The sequence below is a fragment of the Physeter macrocephalus genome, chromosome 18 (assembly GCF_002837175.3).
Source record: "Physeter macrocephalus isolate SW-GA chromosome 18, ASM283717v5, whole genome shotgun sequence".
NCBI lineage: Eukaryota > Metazoa > Chordata > Mammalia > Artiodactyla > Physeteridae > Physeter > Physeter macrocephalus.
The window spans coordinates 65,480,502-65,505,900 of NC_041231.1; the positions used below are offsets into that span (position 1 = coordinate 65,480,502).

Consider the following 25,399-nt stretch of genomic DNA (forward strand, 5'->3'; position numbering starts at 1 on the left):
ACATTTGTGTTTAGTTTTCCAATGAGCTACAGCAGTGTTTACAGCACAGATCAAAGATGTGCGAGTATTTGGCTTTGCTTCAAGATATGAGGCCTCCCTTAGGTAACCAGGAGTCTCTGGTTAACCATCTAGAAGCTTTGAAGAACCAACTTAAACAGCTAGAGGTAAGAATTGTCTGCTGCCGGTTATGGAGGGTAGTCAGCTGATGTTAATTTGGAAAAGTAAAAAGAGCATTTTTATATTTTGAATATTAGTTATATTTGTGTTTCTCACTAGGTGTATCTGGGATGTGTATTTTTTGCAGACATTTGAATTGGGATTGGCTCCAATTGGTGTGATTTTAAGAAAAGACATGACGCTGGCAGAGGAGTTTTTAAAGTCTCTGCCAGGTGACTTCCCCAGGGGACATCTCGAGGACCTGAGTGTAAGCCTCCAGAGTCTGCAGACGGCCTTCTCTTCCCTCCACGCCTTGTCTGCGGAAAGAATGAACCACATCACGCTGGCTATCGACTCCGAGATGGTAGGTACCAGACCGTCTCACGTTGAGTCAGAACTAGGGTTTGGGAGAAAATTGAGGGTTTGAAAATTTAGTCATAAGATGATAAACTCTTAAGCTCTTAACACAGGATCATTATTTTTAGGAATTTGAAATTTGGGGACAGACAGAAATGAACACGCAATTTTATTTTCTAGTCTAAACTAGCAGTTTCCCATGAAGAATTTCTGCACAAACTTCAGTTGTTCTCACGTTGGATATCAGAGAAGAGCACATCTGTGAATGATGTGGAGGTGGTGATGGTTCAAGATACTGGACATGTAAAGCAAAGCTTGGAGTTTCTCAAGGCAAGTGTCAAAGTCAATAAGACCAAGTACATCAGAACACCTGTGGATTTAATGTAACAAAGGTTTAGAAAAAATGTGACTTTGCTGAAGCTATAAAGGATTATTTCCTTTTTCTCTAAGAGGTGTTTGTTCACAGCTGACACAGCTATAAAATAATCACCACCTTACAGATGTCATTCTGATGAGGTCCCCACAGCCTTTATAAAACTCTTACTACCATTGCATGTTGAGGTTGGTATTTATGTATTTATGTATGTATCAGTCACATAAAGACATAATCATTTAAATCAGTCCTGTAGCTGCTTCATGGTATTAATCATTTTTGTCATGCCTTTCTTCCCCAAGTTCTTAATGTGAACAGCATCCCTCATGAATGGCGGGCAGTGACACTCCTGGCCTGCGAGTCAGAAAACTGAAATTCTGGCCTATTGGATTTATGTTTTAAATTCCTACGGTCTCGTGTATGTGCTGCCACAATTACGTGGATATTATAAATATTAGCAAGGAATATATTTTTTTAACATCTTTATTGGAGTATAATTGCTTTACATTTTTGTGTTAGTTTCTGCTGTATAACAGAGTGAATCAGCTATATGTATACATATATCCCCATATCTCCTCCCTCTCGTGTCTCCCTCCCACCGTCCCTATCCCACCCCACTAGGTGGTCACAAAGCACCGAGCTGATCTCCCTGTGCTATGCGGCTTCTTCCCACTAGCTATCTGTTTTACATTTGGTAGTGTATATGTGTCCATGCCACTCTCTCACTTCATCCCAGCTTACCCTTCCCCCTCCCTGTGTCCTCAAGTACATTCTCTACGTCTGTGTCTTTATTCCTGTCCTGCCCGTAGGTTCTTCAGAACCATTTTTTTTTTTAGATTCCATATATATGTGTTAGCATAAGGTATTTATTTTTCTCATTCTGACTTACTTCACTCTGTATGACAGACTCTAGGTCCATCCACCTCATTAGAAATAACTCAATTTCGTTTCTTTTTATGGCTGAGTAATACTCCATTGTATATATGTGCCACATCTTCTTTATCCATTCAGTATTTTAATGTTGTTTCCCTTCAATGTGCTAAACATACACAAGTTAGATCTTTACCTTTCGGTGGAGTTACATTTCAAGTAACTCTGCCAGACAAGGTTAATATATTCTGAGAGGGATTATTTTTTAATGTATTAATGAGCATAGTATTGCAATAATTTCATCACTACCATTCATTAAGAATGAATGGCTTGACTCAGTGAATTGTGAAAAAATGTCAATAAAAGCTTGAATCCCTGATAGAAGAAGCATATTTTATAATAAATGTTATTGTTGATAGAAACTTTCTATTGTGGCTTGACTCGCTGTTGGTAACTCATACTGCTTTCTTCACAGAATGTGTTAAAAGACCTCGGACACGCCAAAACGCAGCTGGAGACCACTGCCTTTGACGTGCAGTTCTTCATCTCTGAACACGCACAAGATCTGTCTCCCGCCCAAAGCAGACAACTGCTGAGGCTCTTAAATACAACTCAGAAGGGTTTCCTTGACGTGCAGGAATCAGTAACTACCCAGGTGGAACATTTAGAGGCTCAGTTACAGCTAGAACAAGATCTCGATCGTCAGAAGGTCCGCCTCTCTTTGCGGAGTGGGAATTCTTGGTATTTAGGTCTTCAGTGTGAAACCTGTAATGTAAACCCCAGGGGTTGTGGATAAGAGAAGATAGGAGAGATTTTTCTGGACTGGCAATGAGTGAACAGGGTATAATATAGCGATCCTACAATATATAAAAGTACTGTGTGCCGTAAGAAGGCTAGAATTAGTTGCTTTTAATTTTCATGACCTCCCTCAAACTACTGTTTTCAGAGGAGAGTTTTGATTTTTTTTCTAGGAGGCAGAAATGTGGATGCATTGAGAAATTTCCGGGGATAAATTGATGAACATGTGGAGAGAGAAGGTTAAAGGTGTCTTTTCCCTTTGGGAGGTGGGCGGGCATGGCAGGGTAGGGCCAGGCTCTGGAGCCAGGCTGCCTGAGTTTACACCCCATTTATACCACTCACTTGCTGTGGGACCCAGGGCAAGTCACTGAACCAGTTTTCTCATTGGGAAACTGGAAATCGTAGCAGTGCTTGCCTGGTAGTATTGTGGGCACCAATGAAAGAAAGAATTTAAAACCCTCAGGACCTTGCCTGGCATGTGTCAGGCTCCTAGTCAACATGATCTATGGCTATAGAATAAATAACTAGTATGTATATAAAAGGAAAACAAAAGATGCAAGTAATGGCTGAATTAATCTCTTAGGGTGATTTAACGAATTATATTGAGGTGGTCCATCCAATAGCAATAATGAGCAGAGGTGGGGATGGAATTAGCCACAGTGATTAAGGAGAGATATTGCGTGCAAGGCTCCTTTGATCACTTCTGGAAGCACAAGCATGGTCTCCAGCACGGTAGCCTGTTTACACGTATCGAATATTTTAACAGACAAATCACGCCTAACTTCTGTTTTGATATCCTTTTGCAGAATTTATTGTGTGTGTCGCAGGTTTCAAGAGCTTCAGAAAGTGGGATGTTTCTTCCTGTCGGTCAGAAGCTCCATCTCTTACACATATGCGTGGCCAGTGTTCTGTTGAGCTGTGTCATCCAATCGGGATCTCCTTTCTTGTACATGAGACATGCTCTCACTTTCTGTATCCCTTGCTCAGTGTGTACCCCACTGCTATCATGTTTACAGCATACTTAGGAGAGCTTATGTAGAGGAAACTTGCAAAATGTGTTCTTGTCAAGAGCTATGACAGTAGTGAGTTGGTGACCACATTCACGAAGCTTTGCTTTTGCTCCCTTCAGATGGTGGAGGAGCGTCAGCAGGAGTACAGAGAGAAACTCCAGGGCATCTGTGACCTCCTCACCCAAACCGAAAACCGCCTCATCGGTCACCAGGAAGCCTTCGTGATTGGAGATGGCACGGCTGAGTTAAAGAAGTACCAGTCCAAGCAGGAGGTAGAATCTAGCTTTGCATTAGTGGGTTGAGTTGATGTTAAGACTGATTACTCGTATTTGGAAAGCAGTTCAGGTTATTGGAAAGTAGTCATCATTTTAGCTTTTCGGAGGCAGGGTGCACCCGAGGCGCCCCCAGACCTGAGCTTGAAACTTTATACTAAGAGTCATACGTCCAGCTCCAACAAGCCAGGTAATTTTCCTGGCTTTTTTTTTTGGTGAGACATCGAGTGGAGGCGATATAAAGGAGATTTGATAGTGGAAATACCTTGTGTGATGAGTTAGAATCTGGATCTGTTGAAGCCCAACTCACTAGCAAATCAGGAGACATAGCCGTGAGTTTGGGTTCTTTTTCTTTCTTAGCCCCATCCTATTCCTTTCATTGTTCTCTGGAATTTGTTTTTTTTCACTGAAGGAACAAACAATAATGACAGATAAAGTTTTATTTTGGTGTCAGGAGAAAGAACATTCTCATTGTAACGAGATCATTCAGGTTCCAGTCCCAGACTCTACACATTGTCAGCTTTGTAACTTAATCTCTCTGGGCCTCACTGCCTTTGCTCAAACTTCCACTGCCATGTTATTGTCAGACTTAAATAAATATTTTATATAAAGTGACCAGCACAGTTAATGTCATATAGTAGTGGCTCAGTAAAGAGTGTCTCTTTCTTTTTTAAAAAATATTTATTTATTTTAAAGTATAGTAGATTTACAATATTATATTAGTTTCACATGTACAACACAGTGATTCAACATTTAATATTGGGTTGGCCAAAAAGTTCGTTCGGGTTTTCCTGTAACATCTTACGGAAAAACCGGAACGAACCTTTTGGCCAATGCAATAGATGATACACCATTTAAAATTATTCTAACATATTGGCTGCATTCTCTGTGCTGTACAATATATCCTTGTATTTTTTGTATTCTATACATAACGTTCATGGATTAGAAGAATTAATATTGTTAAAATGTCCATACCACTCAAAGATATCTACAGATTCATTGTGATCCCTGTCAAAATACCCATGACATGTTTCACAGAACTAGAACAAATAATCCTAAAATTCATATGGAACCACAAAAGACCCCAAATAGCCAAAGCAACTTTGAGAAAGAACAAAGTTAGAGTTATCATACTCCTGGATTTCAAACTATCCTACAATGCTATAGTAATAAAACAGTATGGTACTGGCACAAAAACAGACACAGAGATCAATGGAACAGGATAAATAGCCCAGAGATAAACTGACACAGCTATGGTCACTTAATCTGCAACACAAGAGGCAAAAATATGCAATGGGGAAAAGACAGTCTCTTCACTAAGTGGTGCTGGGAAAACTGGACAGTATCTCTTTCTATTCAAATACTTCCTAGAAAAATTTGGGGAGGCTTAAAATAAAACTGTGGAGAAAAATAAGATGAAGAGTTAAACATAGTACTCTATAGAGAATGAAAGTGTAAAGGAGGAAAAATTACATAGAGAACTCTAGACGAAGGAATGCTGTAACTGTTGAGGAGAGATCTTACTCTGAGCTTCCTAGCAGCTAGGGCAAAGAAGCAAACATTTTATTTTATAGAGCTCTGGTATTTAGAGAAGTCATCATCTTAGTATAGAAATTACATTAGGAATAATTTAGCTCATAACTTTGAGAACTATTTGTTTTTATCCTGAGCAGTAGATATATGTTAAAATTAAATGTTTAAAAACAGAACAGATAATATTATCGTGTATTTAAAAGCTTTTATAAATGTACTCACATAATGTAAAAAAATCTGGTATGTGCAAATCTGTATAGATTACGTTTGTAAATACTTAATTGTTTTCAGTGTTTTACAAACCACATCCATTTGTTAAACTTGCAAATCTCATACCTTTCTTTAATGTTCTTTGAGGTTTCAAATTATATTAAATATTGTGATTTAAATAAACCAACTCAAATTAACAGAGTATTGAATATGCTTTTTCAACCTGTATGTGCTAGATTCTTCTCTGCCTCCCCCCGCCCTGTTTTAGAATTACAGTTGTGGAAGAATTAAATAGGTAGTAATTTACTAAGATTGTATTTTTCTTTTGTGTTATAAGGAATTACAGAAAGATATGCAAGGAAGTGCACAGGCATTGGCAGAAATAGTGAAAAACACAGAGAACTTCTTAAAAGAGAGTGGTGAAAAACTGTCACGAGAAGATAAGGCTCTGATTGAACAGAAACTTAACGAAGCTAAGATAAAGTGTGAACAGCTTAATTTAAAGGCAGAACAGTCGAAAAAAGAGCTGGATAAAGTTGTGACGACAGCAATCAAGGAAGAAACGGAAAAGGTCCTTATTCAAATATGTGGTACCCTGTTCTTATGGCTTTGTTGAAAATGATGAGTGTAACAGCACCTTGATTTATTACGTGGTTCAGGTGGTCATAAGTGATGATTAGCACCAGGGACTAGAATTGTGGGTTTTCATGTATGCAATTGACCAAATACTACAAAGTTTGAGGAATTGGCTTTGTTGAATTTAAAAAAAAAAAATTTTATTGAGGTATAGTTGATGTGCAATATTATACGTGTCAGGTGCACACATAGTGATTCATAATTTTTAAAGGTTATACTCGATTTAGAGTTATTATAAAACATTGGCTAGCTTCCCTGGGTTGTACAATATATCTTGGTAGCTTATTTATTTTATACATAGTAGTTTGTAGGCTTTGTTAAACTTTTAAAAACAATTTAAGTGGGATTGTCAGGCTTTCTACTTGTGAAATGTGTGAGGTACATTAATTACAGTTAAAACTTTGGAATGTGTTTTTAAGAACAGTGGAAACTTCAGGGTAACTGCCTGTTGCTGTAAGGCTTAATTTCAGTGTGTTCAGTTTTCATTGTGGGTCTGGTTTAATTTCCCTACTCTGATTTTCAATGATCTAAGTATTTGCTTTTGGAAAGTCTTAACACGCTTGCCTCGGCCCACATTCAAGGTTATCTATTGTGACCTTTCCTGCCTAGGTTGCAGCTGTAAAGCAGCTGGAAGAGAGCAAAACCAAAATCGAAAACCTTTTGGACTGGTTGGCAAATGTTGACAGAGACTCAGGAAGGGCAGGGATGGAACAGAAACAGGTCATTGAACAGAACGGGACTCACTTTCAAGAGGGTGATGGCAAGTCGGTGATGGGAGAAGAGGATGAAGTTAATGGTAACCTGTTGGATATGGATGTTGACGGGCACGTAGTGACCACCAAGGAGAACCTGAACCAGCAGTACCAGAAGATGAAGGTGAGTGGTTTTAAAGAGATGATCTTGTTAAAGTCTATTTTCAGGTCTGTAAAGACAGGAAGCACTAAGCACGTGAGTTATCTTTTCAAACCTCAGGGACCCTTGAGAGTAAAGTCCTTGTTTTAGGGTCATCAGTATGTCCATGTAAGTTATGGTGAGAATTCTAAGCAAGTGAAAAACAGTGGGAAATACATCATTGGATGTGGTGTTCTTCTCCATGAAGCAGAGTTGTAAGGAATTAATAGAAATAACAATGATAGCTAATGTTCGTAGAGCAGTGACAGTGGGGCAGGCACTCTTCAAAGCTGTTCCCATCGTGACTCATTACTCTGTCATTTAGTTCTCCCCACCACTCTGTCAAATGAGAATATCATTATTATGGTGATGAAATTATTATTGTTAATGTTATTCTTATTCTCATTTTACAGATGGGGAAACTGTAACTCACAGAATGAGGTGTCTTGCCTGAGGTTACACTTCTAGTAAGGGATGGAGTTGGGATTTTAAACTAAGCTGTGAGCTCAGTCTCTCTGCTAAATTCCAGCCTGGGCTTGCTGTGCCCTCCTGAGTTTACTCAAGTTCTCTCCAGACTTCAGGTCATCTTTTTGGTGAAGGCTGTGGCTGAGAAGAGGAGTGAAAATTCACTGCATGAAAAATCTAGGGCTAACCTTAATGCTGCTACAGGAGCCAAGGGAACATTTGAAAACCATTTTTAAAGAGTCACATAGTTGATCATTTTATTTCACGTGTGGCTTTTGATGGGCAGATGCCTGGGCCTCGGGAACATTTGCAGTTCTGTTGTTTGCCTCCGAGTCTTTGTCTTTGGAGTCTTGGGAATAGAATGCTCTCTGTGAAGCTCTTCTAGTACAAGAAGTAGAAAGGAAACCAGAAGAGCTAGGATATTCATTACATCACAATTTCAAGGGGCTATTCCAGAACCTGACTGTAACTGTGTCTTAAAATGAAAAATCTAATGAATTCCTAAAGGAACCTGTGAGTCAGGTACAAAGGAGTCAGGAAAGGTTAGTAACTTGACCAAAGGAGTGAAAAATACCAGGGTAGACCCAGACATACAGGTGCCTTACCGGAAACACTTGTTTTTAGCCACAGCATGAAGTTTGCCTTCTGAACTTTTCACTGCTAAGAGTATGAGAATCTGAAAGTGCTTCACAAATTCCTGCTCTCCTGGCAAAGCGGAGAGATGGCCCAGAGGCTCGGGAGACACGAGGGCTCTGGCACTAACTCTCTGTGCTACGTGTCCTGGGCCCAATGTTTCTCCTCCTGCAGCCTGTCTCCCCTCATCTGTAAAAGGAAGGGATGGGTCAGGTGACTTTATAGGTATTATATACATCTGTCTGACCTACCAGATGGATATGGCGTATGAATATAATTCAAATACCAAAGAGGGAGAAAAGTTATTTAGACAAAAGTATTTGTCCTGTGCCCCTGTGTGTCAGGTGCTGTCACAGACAAGGGGACAAGGATCGATGAGTCTGTCTCGGCTGGCAGCTGGGATCAGACTTCGCGGGAACAGCTGTCCCACAGCAGTGCTTCTTGGCCCTTTTCACTTGATGGTATAGAGTGATATTTTCTCAGCCCCTGAGTGCTCTGTTCTAGGTAGTGAGCAAAATAAATTCCCTGTCTTGGTGCTTGCCTGCTGGGGGATGACAATGATAGGGCAGGCAGTAAACATCCAAATTCTGTGGGATGCTGGAAGGTGGTAACTTTCTGCCAAGTTAGGTGCGGGTGGGCGGATGGGGTGGGACCACCTTTCAGGGTTAATAGGCTCGTCCGAGTAGGTCCACACGGGGGGGGATGAGATTCCTGCAAAGACTCGGAAATAGGGCTTGAAGGCAGGTGTCTGAGGGGAGAGCTGGAACCAGACAAGAGAACAGCTGGAGAAAGAGGTCCAGACGTGCCCGCGGGTGGGGGTGGGGTAGAGGTGGGAGGCTGAGTGTGTGGTGTGGGGAAGGGGGAGGGCCAGGTCGGAGAGGGAGCTCGGAGGTGATAGGATCAGGCTGTATGGCTCCACGTAAGCCCTTACAAGAAATGTGGAAAATGGCCCAAAAGGATTACTATGCTTTTTTTTGTTTTAATTGAAGTAGAGTTGATTAACAATGTTGTATTAGTTTCTGCTGTACAGCAAAGTGATTCAGTTATACATATGTATACATTCTTTTCTATATTCTTTTCCATTATGCTGTTTACCACATTTTAATGGCATATTGGGGTGGATGGAAGAAGCTGGTTATGGCTAAAGAGGAAGGGTCTCTAGCCGCTGAGGCCCACACGGCTGAGGGCTGAGGGCGGGTAGCTGTGCACACCTGTGACCTTTCTGCCCCACACCTCTGACCTGCCAGACGCTCTGCTCTTGCCTCCAGGGTGGACTTTGATCCCTGACATGTGCCGGGCTCAACAGGCAGTGTTCCCTGTGTGCGGTTTCCCGTGCTCCTTTCAGCAAACCTGTGATGTGTAGGGTTATTGTCCCCTTTTCCACATGCAGGAAACTGAGACCCAGTCAGCTGAGTAGCTCCAAGATGCTCCTTTATTATACGTGTTCCTCTAACTTCCTTTGGGCTTCTCCGAATGTATGTTGTTCTTGCTTACTGATTATCGTAGTGTTTTTATAGGTTTCAAATTTTAGATTCTTTTTTTCCTATTAAATATCTTTTCAGGATCATTTCCTAAGAAAAAATATCGTACTTCCTTGATCAATAATTAGGTAAAGACATTGACAGTCCCTTTAGGGGGCTCGTAAGGAAGGGATGAGTATAATGAGAGCAGATTGTAGATGCTTGCTTTAAGGCTGGAACAGAAATCTGTTCCATTTTTTCCAAACTTCTCCAAAACAGTACTTTCCAGAGAAGATTGGAAATTTTAAAATTAGCAGCTCACAAAGCAGCTTTTGCTTTTAGGAAGTTCACCATTAAGAGGGAAACGGTGGGCACCCTAGACAGGTTGATGGGAAGCAGGCCTGCGGGTCCTGGGTCTGTGGGTCCTGCATCCACGTGATACCTGATCTGCTCTCCCGCAGGCCCGGCACGCGGAGCTCGTGGCCCAGCACCAGGCTGTCCTTGTGGCCACCCAGGCGGCCCAGGCCCTGCTGGAGAGGCAGGGCCACCACCTCTGCCCGGAAGAAAAGGAGAAGCTTCAGAGGAACGTCAAGGAGCTGAAGGCGCGTTATGAAAGCGCGCTGGCCGAGTCGGAGAAGAGGATGCGGCTGACCCACTCCCTGCAGGAGGAGCTGGAGAAGTTCGACGCCGACTACGGCGAGTTTGAGCAGTGGCTGCAGCGCTCGGAACAAGAGCTGGAGAACCTGGAAGCAGGTGCCGACGACCTCGGTGGTCTGACGGCCAAACTGAAGAGGCAGAAGAGCTTCTCGGAAGATGTCATTTCGCACAAAGGAGACTTGAGGTACATCACGATCTCTGGGAACAGAGTGTTGGAAGCAGCCAAGTCTTGCAGCAGGAGAGAGGGAGGCGGCCGGGCTGAGCGGGGCCACCTGGACACCTCTGCCACCCACAGGGAAGTCCAGGGCAGGCTGGACCACGCCACTGACCGCTTCAGGTCCCTCTACACAAAGGTAATTTCATTTTTTTAAAATTGAAGTACAGTCGATTTACAATGTTGTGTTAATTTCTTCTGTACAGCAAAGTGTTTCAGTTATACATATATATATATACATTCTTTTCATTATGGTTTATCTCAGGATATTGACTGTAGTTCCCTGTGCTATACAGTAGGACCTTGTTGTTTATCTATCCTTATATAATAGTTTACATCTGCTCATCCCAGACTCTGAATCCTTCTCTCCCCACCCCACTCCACCTTGGCAACCACAGGTCTGTTCTCTATGTCTGTGAGTCTGTTTCTATTTCCTAGATAACTTCATTCGTGTCATATTTTAGATTCCACATATAAGTGATATCATATGGTATTTGTCTTTCTCTTTCTGACTTACTTTACTTACTGTGATAATCTCTAGGTCCATCCATGTTGCTGCAAATGATATTACTTTGTTCATTATTATGCCTAAGCAATATTCCATTGTATATATGTACCACATCTTCTTTATCCATTCATCTGTCGGTGGACATTTAGGTTGCTTCCAAGTCCTGGCTACTGTAAATAGTTCTGCTATGAACACAGGGGTGCACGTATCTTTTTGAATTATAGTTTTGTCTGGGTATATGACCAGGAGTGGGATTGCAGGATCATATGGTAGCTCTATTTTTAGTTTTTTAAGGACCCTCCATACTGTTCTCCATAGTGGCTGTGTCAATTTACATTCCCACCAACAGTGCAGGAGGGTTCCCTTTTCTCCACACCCTCTCCAGCATTTATTGTTTGTAGACTTTTTGATGATGGCCATTCTGACCGGTGTGAGGTGATACCTCATTGTAGCTTTGATTTGCATTTCTCTGATAATTAGCGATGTTGAGCATCTTTTCACGTGCCTCTTGGCCATCTGTGTGTCTTTGGAGAAATGTCTATAGTTCTCCTTCCCATTTTTTGATTGGGTTGTTTGTTTTTTTGTTGTTGAGTTGTATGAGCTGTTTGTATATTTTGGAAATTAAGCCCTTGCCGTTTGCATCGTTTGCAAATTCCGTAGGTTGTCTTTTCATTTTATTTATAGTTTCCTTTTCTGTGCGATAAGGTAGTTTCATTTTAAGGCATGAGGAATCTGTGCATGTAGTTTTTGTTCTGTCCTCTTTAGTTTTGGAATTAGAAGCAAGAAATCTGAAAATTGAAGCAGGGAAAACAAAGTATTTTCATCCTCCTTCCCTCAGTCTTATTCATCTTCTTTACTTCTGAAAAATATGTTTAAAGATTAGGAAAGTATAGTTATTTATTAAATTCATTTGGAGTGATTTCCAGGCAGCCCTAGCTGTAAAACGCTGTAATACCTGTTTTTCCCAGCAGGTGGCGGGTATATTTTGACTCTAAACAGAGTGGTTTGCTGTTTGCAGCCTCTGAAACTTGAGAACTGAAGCTTCCTCTCAGATAATTCCCTTCACAAGGAATTCGCTTTACACATATATTTGGTCTGTGTATTATTTTAATACTTAATGGCTAACAGACTTTCAATTTTATTATTCTCGTGGACCAGTAAGAGAGTTTTGTTTTAAAAAAAGCAAAACTGAGAAAACATATCCCTGTTTAGAATATAAGTTGACCAGGCTGCACAAATGTCTTGAAAAGCATCGTTGGCTGTTGGCCTTGGCTTCCTTCTGGTCTAGATTATTTGCCCTCCTGTGTTAATCAGTCTTGTGCAGCATATAGAAGTGATTTATGAAGCACCTTGAAAACCTTTCCATCTGATGCATACTATACACGTGGTGTGTAAACTCAGTGGAGATGAGCCCCCTCTGATGATTGCCACCTAAACCCTTCATTCTGGATTAAGATCCAGCCCTCCTGCAGACGTTTTTGAATTGGTTAGTTTTTGACTTGTTAGAAGAAGCGTCTTCCTATAACGGAGAAAATCTTCGCCCTACAGTTTTTGCTCACTTTGGTTGAAATCTGGTGTTTTACAGGTGGCGTAACCCATAGGTCCTGAGGATTATATATAAAAGTAGTGGATTTTAATCCCCACCTTCTCTCTTTCGATTTTCAGTGCAATGTCCTTGGGAATAACCTCAAAGATCTGGTGGATAAATACCAAAACTATGAAGATGCTTCGTGTGGGCTTCTCTCTGGGCTCCAGGCTTGCGAGGCCACGGCGAGCAGACACTTGTCTGAACCCGTTGCCGTGGACCCTAAAAATCTGCAGAGGCAACTAGAAGAGATGAAGGTAAAAAAAAGAGGGAAAAGAGAGATCCAGCCCCAAGGTAGTCCCATGGAATGCCCTCCGCTCTCCCCCACTTTTGTGATCATTCCCCCAAGGGCAGGGGAGGAAGGGATGGGAAGGTGTGTGTCTCCCTCTGGGGGGAGTTACAAGTACTGTTCTCCATAGTGGCTGTGTCAATTTACATTCCCACCAACAGTGCAGGAGGGTTCCCTTTTCTCCACACCCTCTCCAGCATTTATTGTTTGTAGACTTTTTGATGATGGCCATTCTGACCGGTGTGAGGTGATACCTCATTGTAGCTTTGATTTGCATTTCTCTGATAATTAGCGATGTTGAGCATCTTTTCACGTGCCTCTTGGCCATCTGTGTGTCTTTGGAGAAATGTCTATAGTTCTCCTTCCCATTTTTTGATTGGGTTGTTTGTTTTTTTGTTGTTGAGTTGTATGAGCTGTTTGTATATTTTGGAAATTAAGCCCTTGCCGTTTGCATCGTTTGCAAATTCCGTAGGTTGTCTTTTCATTTTATTTATAGTTTCCTTTTCTGTGCAATAAGGTAGTTTCATTTTAAGGCATGAGGAATCTGTGCATGTAGTTTTTGTTCTGTCCTCTTTAGTTTTGGAATTAGAAGCAAGAAATCTGAAAATTGAAGCAGGGAAAACAAAGTATTTTCATCCTCCTTCCCTCAGTCTTATTCATCTTCTTTACTTCTGAAAAATATGTTTAAAGATTAGGAAAGTATAGTTATTTATTAAATTCATTTGGAGTGATTTCCAGGCAGCCCTAGCTGTAAAACGCTGTAATACCTGTTTTTCCCAGCAGGTGGCGGGTATATTTTGACTCTAAACAGAGTGGTTTGCTGTTTGCAGCCTCTGAAACTTGAGAACTGAAGCTTCCTCTCAGATAATTCCCTTCACAAGGAATTCGCTTTACACATATATTTGGTCTGTGTATTATTTTAATACTTAATGGCTAACAGACTTTCAATTTTATTATTCTCGTGGACCAGTAAGAGAGTTTTGTTTTAAAAAAAGCAAAACTGAGAAAACATATCCCTGTTTAGAATATAAGTTGACCAGGCTGCACAAATGTCTTGAAAAGCATCGTTGGCTGTTGGCCTTGGCTTCCTTCTGGTCTAGATTATTTGCCCTCCTGTGTTAATCAGTCTTGTGCAGCATATAGAAGTGATTTATGAAGCACCTTGAAAACCTTTCCATCTGATGCATACTATACACGTGGTGTGTAAACTCAGTGGAGATGAGCCCCCTCTGATGATTGCCACCTAAACCCTTCATTCTGGATTAAGATCCAGCCCTCCTGCAGACGTTTTTGAATTGGTTAGTTTTTGACTTGTTAGAAGAAGCGTCTTCCTATAACGGAGAAAATCTTCGCCCTACAGTTTTTGCTCACTTTGGTTGAAATCTGGTGTTTTACAGGTGGCGTAACCCATAGGTCCTGAGGATTATATATAAAAGTAGTGGATTTTAATCCCCACCTTCTCTCTTTCGATTTTCAGTGCAATGTCCTTGGGAATAACCTCAAAGATCTGGTGGATAAATACCAAAACTATGAAGATGCTTCGTGTGGGCTTCTCTCTGGGCTCCAGGCTTGCGAGGCCACGGCGAGCAGACACTTGTCTGAACCCGTTGCCGTGGACCCTAAAAATCTGCAGAGGCAACTAGAAGAGATGAAGGTAAAAAAAAGAGGGAAAAGAGAGATCCAGCCCCAAGGTAGTCCCATGGAATGCCCTCCGCTCTCCCCCACTTTTGTGATCATTCCCCCAAGGGCAGGGGAGGAAGGGATGGGAAGGTGTGTGTCTCCCTCTGGGGGGAGTTACAAGTTGACGTCTGTTCGTTTCTCTTTCTTCTACTGTGGTTTAGCTGGTCTGACATTGCTGTCATGGTTCGTATTCCCCACCTCCTCATCCCCAGACAAAGACCAGTCCTGCCTGGGCCACTTGTGATCTTTACACTTATTTTTTTAAAAAAAAACTTCATATTTTATATTGGAGTGTAGCCGATTAACAATGTTGTGATAGTTTCAGGTGCACAGCAAAGCAACTCAGCCATACGTATACATATACATGTACCCATTCTCCCCGAGACTCCCCTCCCATCCTTGTTCATTGTCTTCTCCTGCATTACCACCAAGCTCCACAGGGCAGATGCTTGGTCTGTTTTGTTCACTGCTGTATCCCTGGGCCCTCGTAGGTCCTCGATGAACATTTGTTCATGAACGGACCGGGGGACGGAGGGGGTGTCACTGTCACACTCCATGTGGGTTCCTGTTGGGTTACCCCCGATTCACAGAAGTACACACTTCAGTTATCACCTTGCCCACTTCTCAGAGAGGCCGCCTGCCCTTTTGAACATTCAGACTTGATGGGGGAATTGTGTAAACGTCTCAGCCCCACCCACAGTGGCAGAGAGAGTCTAGCCATTTCTTACATTCCAAGCATATTTTAAAATCCTCCTGTGAGGGGAGAGAATTTTTGAAAAGTTGTATTCTTCTTCCATGTGACCAGTAATTTTGAGTTTGAAAGTTTCATGTCTTAAATCTTTTCTGTGCTTCCTTTTAGCAGGTGGGTAGCAATAACTCATTTCTGCCTAGATAGAAAGCAAACACTGTAATGCCAGGGAAGCTACTGCCTTTCAGAATTTGGTTGCATCTGTTAGTTACAGAGTCAGAAATCATTATTTTGCGTTAACAAGGGAAACAGATACCCTACTGACTTAGCTAATGTTAGGTATTGCCTGAGACCAGTGTCTTCTGGCTGGAAGAAAGCTGTCTTACCCTGGGGTGAGCTGTGGTAGGTTAAGGCCAAGCAGAGAGAAGGGGGAGGAAGCGTGGGGTGAGAGGAAGGAGGAGGGGCTGGGGCTGAAAGGATGGAGTTCTCTGTGTTTTCCTGGGCTGGAGTTTACCCAGTGCTACACAGGCACCAGGGCCATGTCCTGGGCCAGGTCAGCCCCGACGTTGATGCAGCTTCCCCACTTCAGGGGTGCATTTTCAGTCTTGAGGCTTTTTTTTTTTTTTTTTTTTTGGTTTGTTTTTTTCTCTCTCTTTCCGACAAGCCCAAGAACAGATCTGTCTTAATGAAGCTTTTGGTCCTCACGGGACGACGGGTCCAAGGGCAGTATATGTTGGCAGAGGAGATGTTGTGACATAAAGGCCATTATTTTAATAGGAAATGCAAGGAGCGGCATAATTATTAAGATTGCTTGTATTACATTTAATTAGGAAGTTAGGTATTTTTAGCATTGGAAACTGTGAAATAGACATAACACATTTTAAATTAGGTCTGTATTAGCAAACTGATTTACATCCTGTGTAAAAGTAGTTTTAATGTAACTAAAGCAAAAAAAACAAACAAAAAAAATGAATGCTATGGCTTTTTAATGAAATGGAAACATGGATTAATTCTAGAACTGGAACACTACCTTGGTATGTGCTGAGGAAAAAGACTCCTCTGGTCCTCAGGCAGCCAAAGAAATAGAAAAAGAGTGCAACGTCTCAAAGGAGAATTAATTCCAATTAAGCCACAGCATAATTTTAGAATTAAATGCGTGATTAAAGTTGTTCCTTGCATATGGACGTGTTTTCCTCAAAGATGATCTCAGCAGGTAGAGAGGATACATTTTTATGAGGATTAAGGAGTCTCCATTTCTTTCCTTTTATTACCAACATCTTACAATCATTTTTCTTTTAACACTAATACAAACACATAAGACTACTACCAAACCATCAGTCTTTTCTACATTTACCATACTAACTTCTACTTATATTCTATTGTATGATAAATGTAATTTGGGGCACCCAGTGGGTACATTTGAAATATTTTTGGCCAATATAACACATTGCTACTAGCATTATTTTAAAAGTGGCTGTTGGCTGTGTTGTCAGCGGTCTGATACCCCTGGGCTAGAATGATGCTCTTCATAATCAGTGGACAAAACGAGATTTTAGCTTCATACGAAGCACAGAAAGGCAGGATCCTGGGACCCTTCTAGAGGCCTCGGTTTGGAGCCAGGCATGGGGCCAGGTAACATTGACAACATCGACCTTCCAGGCTTGCTCTGATCTCTGGGAAGGTGGTGAGTGTCGGGAAACTTTTCTGAGCTGGACGAGTGCCCATGGCTTTGTAAACTTCACCCTTTTCTGGTCCAGGCTGGAGACCAAGGTCATCATCTTGCAGTGTTCCCTGTCACAGATGCTTCTTTCATGTTTTGATTTCATTGAAATCCATTAAAAACAATATATGGCACCCATTTGAATACTTTAATTTATAGTTTTGTCCCAAAGTAGTGTTATAAACCACTACCATAGCTAAATTAAAACCTGATAACATTAGGAACTAAAAACTACTGACTCTCTTGAACATAATTTTGAAGAGAAAAGGCATGGGATGTTTTGAAGAGAAGAGGTGAAGAAGAGATGCTTTTCTTGTAATCCATTTCTAAGTTTTAGGATGGTAGGTAGGGCCATCTTTGGTACTGGATGTTTTATAAAACCATGATCACTTTTACATAAATTTATTCTTTCAGAGACATTTATGTTCTAGGCCCACTGTTAGGGTTTTAACCCCTTTGTGTCTTAAAAAAACCTGTCTCTGTCCTTGGGGAACCCACATTCTAAAAAATAATTTTTGGAGGTGCCTTTAAATTTATTTCATTTCCTATATAACTGTGTGATGCAGATAAGCTGTACGTGTGGCTTAGACTTCAGTCCGTTATAGGTAAAGTTCCTATTTTGAGGAATTTCTTACACTTAACTGCAACTAAACTTGTGGGAGAATTTCCCATACTGATCACTCTGATGCAGATTCTTTGGCCTCTTAGAACAACTGTAGGATCTGGTATTCAGATCACAGATCCTATGCTGGTCATAGATTGTTGGGCCTTTGGACATATGCACAGCTGCCTGTATATTATCACAGTTTCTTGGATATGAGAATTAATTGAGGAAAATTTTGCCTTTGGCTTTAGGCATTTGCTTTTTTTTGTTGTTGTTGAAGGCTGAAATGGAGGGGGATCTTTTAAAACCTTACACTTGATATCTTCATTTATTTACTTATTCATTCAGTTGTTTATTCCAGAAACTTTCGTTAATGCCACGTGTCCAGCACTGGGCTAGGCAGTGATAATAGAAAGCTGAATACTATCAATTTCTAGTTCTCAAGGAGGTTCCAGTTTGATAGAAGAGACAAATCAGTGCAGGGTTATGCACAGGGCATGTGTGGGAGCTTCTGGGGGCAGAGTGCTCCAACTCGGGGTGAGGAGAGACAGGGAAGGCCTCCCAGCTGAATGTTACAGGTAAGAGCCAAGCTCAGGGTCGCCTCCCAAGGTCTGTGTGTAGAGATGCTAGGGCCTTGGGTCCAGCAAGAGCAAATCGCTGAGGGATAGCCTGGTCGTGGGATGCTTCTGGAACAGGAGGGGGAGAAAGATGAGATTGAAGACAGAATTAAGGAATAGATTCCCTTGGACAATTGATGGCAGTCTCCAGTATCCCCTTTATTCTGAAGCAAGAGGAAGCTATGAAAGATTTTAAGAGGGGAGTGGTGCAGTCAGGTATGTGTCTTCCATAAAACATATCAGGGGCTGTATCAGGGGAGAGACTGGAGGCAGGGGCACAGTTAGGAGGCTTTTTGCAGTTCAGTGAGAGATTGTCCTGTAGTGATTCAGAAATACAGAACCAGAGCCAGATTTGAAAAAAATATTAAGCAGGAGAAATTGTCAGGGCTTGCTGGTTGGTTTGCAGGTGGGAAGGAAGGAAGAGGCTCAGGTAGCACCTGGGTGATGATGCAGCCCCAGGAGGATGCCCAAATCCACACCTTCCCCAGGACCTGCCCCAGGGCCACCCCATGGAGGAGGCCCCTCCTCCCTTCCCAGGTCCTCCCCCCTCAACCTTTTTCTTATTCATCTTTGGCACTTACCACTTCCTGCCTTAGACTAGAAGATCCCCATGGGTAAGCTTTGTGTCTGTTTGATTTTTGTATTTTCACAAAACGTAGCAAGCTTTTTTGGAATTTGTTAGATGTTAAGTAACTTTTGTTGCATTAACGGAAATAAATATGACTCAGCATTGGGTCAGGATGTGCAAGTCCTTAGTTATCTCCTTCCCTGGAGTCAGAAATGGTCTCAAAGGGGTTCTGCTGCTTGTGTGTTTTTTATTTGTCTTTGTTTTCTGGTGGTTGTGGGGGTATTGTATAGAGTCTGGGAGTGGGATTGAGGGGAACTCAGGCTGAGGGTGGAGGGTTTCGGGATCAGGAATCAGGCCGGTTATCATGAGCATATGCTGAGGGTTTATTCCAGGACTGAACTTGAATGTTCCCAACTGGCTGATGGTTTTGCTAATGTCACTTTATAACTGGCCTTATTCTAAGAATTCTGGAGTAAGCTTCTACTGATGACACGTCTGCTCTGTCCAATTTATCTTACTGTGAATGTTTTTTTTGTATTGGAAATCTGTTATTTAGTCCTATTGAATATAATTGAGGCATTCAATCCTCCAGGCTCTACAGGGACAGATATCAAGTCAGCAGGTGGCTGTAGAGAAACTGAAAAAAACAGCTGAAGTGTTGTTAGATGCCAGGGGATCTTTACTTCCCGCCAAGAACGACATCCAGAAAACACTGGGTGAGTGTGCATTTCCTCGTGTCTGGTCTTACATGTCCGTTCTAAATGCAGGTCTCATAGTAGATACGGAGATGTCGCTTGCTAGCATATTCTGCATCACTCTGTCCTTTCACTGTGAAATGGCCCTTCTCAGTCAGGGCAGAGGCATGCCCTCCTTGGCAGGTGTATTAGGATCTTGGGAGTGGGGACTGGGCTGTGTGGTTTGCATACCTAAATTTTAATTTTTTATTTAGAGAATGTAGCAAAAACTTTTTAACAATTTTAAATTTAATATTAGAGTATAGCTGATTTACAGTGTTGTGTTTAGTTTCACGTGTACAGCAAAGTGATACAGTTACACATACACATATATCCATTCTTTTTCAGATTCTTTTCCCATATAGATTATTACAGAATATTGAGTAGAGTTCCCTGTGCTGTTGTTGATTTTATCTATTTTATATGTAGCAGTGTGTATTTGTTAATCCCAAACTCCTAACTTGTCCCTCCCTGCTACATTTCTCCTTTGGTTACCATAAGTTTGTTTTCAAAGTCTGTAAGTCAGTTTCTATTTTGTAAATAAGTTCATTTGTATCATTTTTTTTTTTTTTAGATTCTACATATAAGTGATATCACATGATATTTGTCTTTCTCTGCCTGACTTACTAAACTCAGTATGATAATCTCTAGGTCCATCCATGTTGCTGCAAATGGCATTAGTTCATTCTTTTTTATGGCTGAGTATTATTGCATTGTATATATGTACCATATCTTCTTTACCCATTCATGGACATTTAGGTTGCTTCCATGTCTTGGCTCTTGTAGACAGTGCTGCATGTATCTTTTCGAATTATGGTTTTCTCTGGATATATGCCCAGGGGTGGGATTGCTGGATCATATGATAGTTCTATTTTTAGTTTTTTGAGGAACCTCCATACTGTTTTCCATAGTGGTTGTACCAATTTACATTCCCACCAACAGTGTAGAAGGGTTCCCTGTTCTCCACACCCTCTCCAGCATTTATTGTTTGTGGACTTTTTGATGATGGCCATTCTGACCGGTGTGTGGTAAATACTTCGTTGTAGTTTTGATGTCCATTTCTCTAACAATTAGTGATGTTGAGCATCTTTTCATGTGCTTTTGGTTAATGTCTTCTTTGGAGAAATGTCTATTTAGATCTTCTGCCCAATTTTTGATTGGGTTGTTTGTTTTTTTGATACTGAGCTGCATGTGCCGTTTGTATATTTTGGAGATTAATCCCTTGTTGGTTGCTTCATTTGCAAATATTTTCTCCCATTCTGTGGGTTGTCTTTTCATTTTGTTTATGGTTTCCTTTGCTGTGCAAAACCTTTTAAGTTTAATTAGGTCCCATTTATTTATTTTTGTTTTTATTTTTATTACTCTAGGAGGTAAATCCAAAAAAGGTATTGCTGCGATTTATGTCAAAGACATAAATAATTCATTCTTGCAGACAGTCAGAAGACTATGTTTTCTTCTAAGAGTTTTATAATACCCAGCCTTACATTTAGGGTTTTTTTAAATTTTTATTTTATATTAGAGTATAGTTGATTTACAAAAAACTCTTTATGTATGCAACAGTCACAGAAAGTAGAACCTAACAAGATTCTGTTGGTTGATGGGATTGGGCCGAGCTAGACTCTCAACCTAAGGCCAGAACAGACTCTTGGAGGGATCTTCTTGTCAAAAGCAGGAGCACGGGGTTAAGAGGTTGAGATGTTCCTGCTTCTCCTTTTCGTGGGGTCTTTGAGTGGCCTCACAGTGTTCTTCCATGATCCTAGAAACCCTGTCCAGTTACAGCGATGCTTTTTCGTCCTCTCACATTAGGTGGTGCCTTTCTTGAGGAAAGAGCTGTTGTATATTACCTTTGTATCGACTCACAGTATTAAGTTTAAACTAAACGCACAGTGGATTATCAATTAACATTGTTTATTGTCTTAATATATTTTTTGTTTTGACTTTGCTACTTTTCCTATATTTAATGTGTGGTTTCAGGTTATTAAATATTTCTCAGTGTGAAATAAAAACTTTAACATAGCAAATGGATAACATACCTTTCACCCCAAGAGAGCTGGCATTAAAATCTGAGTTGAAGTTGTAGGTAAAGAGAAGGATGAAGCTTTGCTCTTCTAAAACCACTCAGTAGAAGTCAAACCTTTTTCTTTCTTACAGACATTCAGAATCTTTTTTTTAAAATTTATTTTCAGATGATTTGTTTCCAGCAGTGTATGATATGCTCCTTCTAACCTACAGGAAAAATATTTCATCTTATTTTGCCCAACAGGATTTTGTAGTCAAAGAGACAAAACCCTTGAGGTGAAATATCAGTAATATGACATAAAGTCCTGCACTGTTTCAAGAAAATGTAAAAAACAAAAAAAAAATTTATACATTTTCTGTTACAGTATTTCATCATGGATTTAAACACTGATATAGTGCAATTTTTTTATCAATATATTTTTAAATAAATTTATTTATTTTATTTTTATTTATTTTTGGCTGCGTTGTGTCTTTGTTGCTGCATATGGGCTTTCTCTACTTGTGGAGAGCAGGGGCTACTCTTTGGTGCGGTGCGCGGACTTCTCATTGCGGTGGCTTCTCTTGTTGCGGAGCATGGGCTCTAGGCACGTGGGCTTCAGAACTTGTGGCACACGGGCTTCAGTAGTTGTGTCTTGCGGGCTCTAGAGCAGAGGCTCAGTAGTTGTGGCGCATGGGCTTAGCTGCTCCGCAGCATGTGGGATCTTCCCGGACCAGGGCTCGAACCCATGTCCCTTGCATTGGCAGGCGGATTCTTAACCCCTGAGCCACCAGGGAAGTCCCTATCAGTATTTTTTAATTAAAGTATAGTTGATTTACAGTGTTGTGTTAATTACTGCTGTACAGCAAATTGATTCAGTTGTACATATATCTACATTCTTTTTTTACTATTCTTTTCCATTATGGTTTATCACAGGTTATTGAATATAGTTCCCTGTGCTATACAGCAGGACCTTGTTGTTTATCCATCCTATGTATAATAGTTTGCATCTGCTAACGCCAGCCTCCCGCTGCATCCCTCCCCCAGCCCCCTCCGCCTTGGCAACCACCAGTCTGTTCTCTAGAGACATTCAGAATCTTTTGATCATGCACCTTGTCACATAATTTTCAGCATGTGTAGAGAGATGCACATGTATTTATTAATTACATACACCTATTGCTATCTTAGCATATTATGTACATTATAAGACCCCAAAATATAAAATGTTTAAGTAGAAGATAAAACTGAGAATGATCTTGTGTCCCAGAGCACTGTCTTCACCTCCCACCTTGGCAACCACTGCTCTTGGGACAGGGGCTTGGTGGAGAAAAGAAAAAAACTTATTATATGTAATTCTGGTATTTGAAGAGGCATTTTGACACCTTCCCATTGTTAACTGTACACAATTTCACTTTCATTTGTTTAAAATCCATGTTACATTATTTTAAGACTAAAGGTTCTCTCTGGCATAGTTTCTTAGGAATATGTGAAAGTATATTTAAGATATAGAGGAGTTTCTCTAAGATCTATTTGACTTCTAAGAAAACCAACCACTTAAAAAAGTAACATTCTTAAAGTAAATTTTGTTTGTACCTTTTTCTAAAATATTTTTTAATTACTAAAATCAAGAATTTACTTCAGTGACAATATTTTATTACTAAGAAGTCCAAAAATAAACTAATACAATGTGTTAATTAAAAATTTTTTTATTGAAGTATAGTTGATTTACAATGTTGTGTGTGTTAATTTTATTAAAATAGCTGACTTTGCTTGGGAAATCACTTACCATAGCTAAACAGATATGATGGTGCCCTGATGAAGCACAGAGCCGCCCATTTGAGAAACAGCTCACCTGCCAATCACAGCCTGCAGTTCAGATGATCTGCTCTGTGACTTTCAAATCAGGGCTGTACTTGAACCCGCTGCTTGTCTGCCCTCAGCATCTTGGTGCATATTAAACTCTGTCCCCTCCCTGTTACCCTTCTCAGGGGCTTCATTGTGTTTTCGTGAAAGAGCATGATTGTTTCTTTCAATCATCCAAACTTAACCTCTCAGTTCAGTGAAAATTTGTCAGTTTTCTCATGATATAATATTAGAACAAGCAAAAAGAAATATTGTTTGTTTATATGATTATGTACCATGAGCCAAACATAAGCATGTAAGAGATTTCATTTTTATAGAGATGTCGATATTTTCTTCCATTGAAACATTTTACAGTGTATCAGAAATAATTAAAATTCTTTTCAGATTCTTGGACAGTAAGTGATAAATTGATGATTTTCCAGAGAGGTGGGGGGGGGGGAGGGAGATGTGAATACATTAAAAACTACAGTTCTTTGAACTTCTCATTGGTCTGGCAGTATAGAATGTAGGTTGTTATAATATAGAGCTTTATATATGAATGAAAACTAGCCAGAAAGGTTTTTTTTTAAAGCATCTTAAGTCTTTAGAATTGAAAGTAAAGTTAATCTTATCTGAGACAGGTCAGCCTGCTAACATTGTTTATTTTTCCCTTTGCCCGCTATTAAACTTATCAAATACGTTCTATCTGTGTTGTCTTAGAAGCATCATCTCAACCTTCTGTATCTTATGTGAATTTTCATTGTGTGTTGTCTGTTTTCTCAGTACATTTTCATCTGCTAACTTCTGTGTGTTTGAGTACTTTGCTTAGGATGTGAAGGATGAGAAAAACTTAAATCTGTGTGTGTGTGTGTGTGTGTGTGTGTGTACATGAGAAAGAGAGCATACGCGAGCAAGAAAGATTGAAATAATTTTTATGCGTAAAGGTTAATTCTTAATAAATCTTTATAAGAGTATATTGTTTCTTTTTTTTTTTTTTTTTTTTTTTTTCTGTATGCGGGCCTCTCTCTGTTGTGGCCCCTCCGGTTGCGGAGCGCAGGCTCCGGACGCGTAGGCTCAGCGGCCATGGCTCACGGGCCCGGCCGCTCCGCGGCATGTGGGATCCTCCCGGACCGGGGCACGAACCCGTGTCCCCTGCATCGGCAGGCGGACTCTCAACCACTGCGCCACCAGGGAAGCCCAAGAGTATATTGTTTCTTGAGATTAGCTCTGTAAGACTATCACCTTTTTTTTTTTTTTTCCATGTAGTTATCAAGTGTGGCTAATTTGAAAAGTCAGGTTGAGAACCAATATTTATTCCAAAGATTGGCTGTTTGGATCACTTTCATTTCTCTGGACAATTCAAATGTTTATGCATCCAAAAATCTTTTTTTCAAATGAAGATTTTATATATATATATATATATATATATATACACACACACACATGCACACACACACACAATTATATTTACACATATATACTATTTAAAAATTTTTAGCTTTTTATTTTCCACTAGGGTCTTTTTTTTCTTTTTTCAGGTTTTGGTGGTGCTCTGATGATGCATTATGAATTTATCATTTCAACCTTTTTTCCTCTTCCAATTCTAGTGTAGGAATTTTTGTGACTCTCCTTAGTGTGTTTTGCAAAGGAACAGTGCAAAGAGAACTTAGTGGTTAAAGTTTCCCTATCCTTTTGGACTAGGTGACATTGTCGGGAGATATGATGACCTGTCCAAGTCTGTCAGTGAACGAAACGAGAAGCTGCAGATAACCCTGACCCGCTCTCTGAGTGTGCAGGACGGCCTGGATGAGATGCTGGACTGGATGGCTGGTGTGGAGCACTCCCTGGAAGAGCAGCGCCCCGTGCCCTTGAACTCCGCCGCTCTGCAGGATGTCATCAGTAAAAACATCGTAAGTGACTTCCAACAAACAGACCACTTTTAGATGAAAAAAACCCCAGCATCTCAGGTTATTCAAAAAGTGTGGATGTTTTCATGTTCTGCCCATATCAAAGCCTTTCACTGATTCTCACTA

At 40.7% G+C, this 25,399-nt stretch overlaps 1 protein-coding gene across 5 annotated transcripts in view; it reads left to right on the forward strand.

Annotated features, from left to right (window-relative positions):
• The window catches only part of DST (dystonin), a 512,931-nt gene that overhangs the window by 371,719 nt on the left and 115,813 nt on the right, over positions 1-25,399 (forward strand). For 3 of the 5 annotated variants that reach the window (XM_024121802.2, XM_007107817.4, XM_007107818.4), the window contains 7 exons: positions 3,684-3,836; positions 5,917-6,150; positions 6,825-7,091; positions 10,126-10,674; positions 12,709-12,885; positions 19,387-19,510; positions 25,068-25,276. In XM_024121802.2, coding sequence (XP_023977570.1) covers positions 3,684-3,836; positions 5,917-6,150; positions 6,825-7,091; positions 10,126-10,674; positions 12,709-12,885; positions 19,387-19,510; positions 25,068-25,276 — 1,713 coding nt within the window. Of the gene's footprint in view, positions 1-14; positions 165-304; positions 521-693; positions 844-2,231; positions 2,466-3,683; positions 3,837-5,916; positions 6,151-6,824; positions 7,092-10,125; positions 10,675-12,708; positions 12,886-19,386; positions 19,511-25,067; positions 25,277-25,399 lie in introns of all 5 variants that reach the window. The other 2 variants (XM_055079784.1, XM_055079785.1) reach the window with 1 other exon arrangement.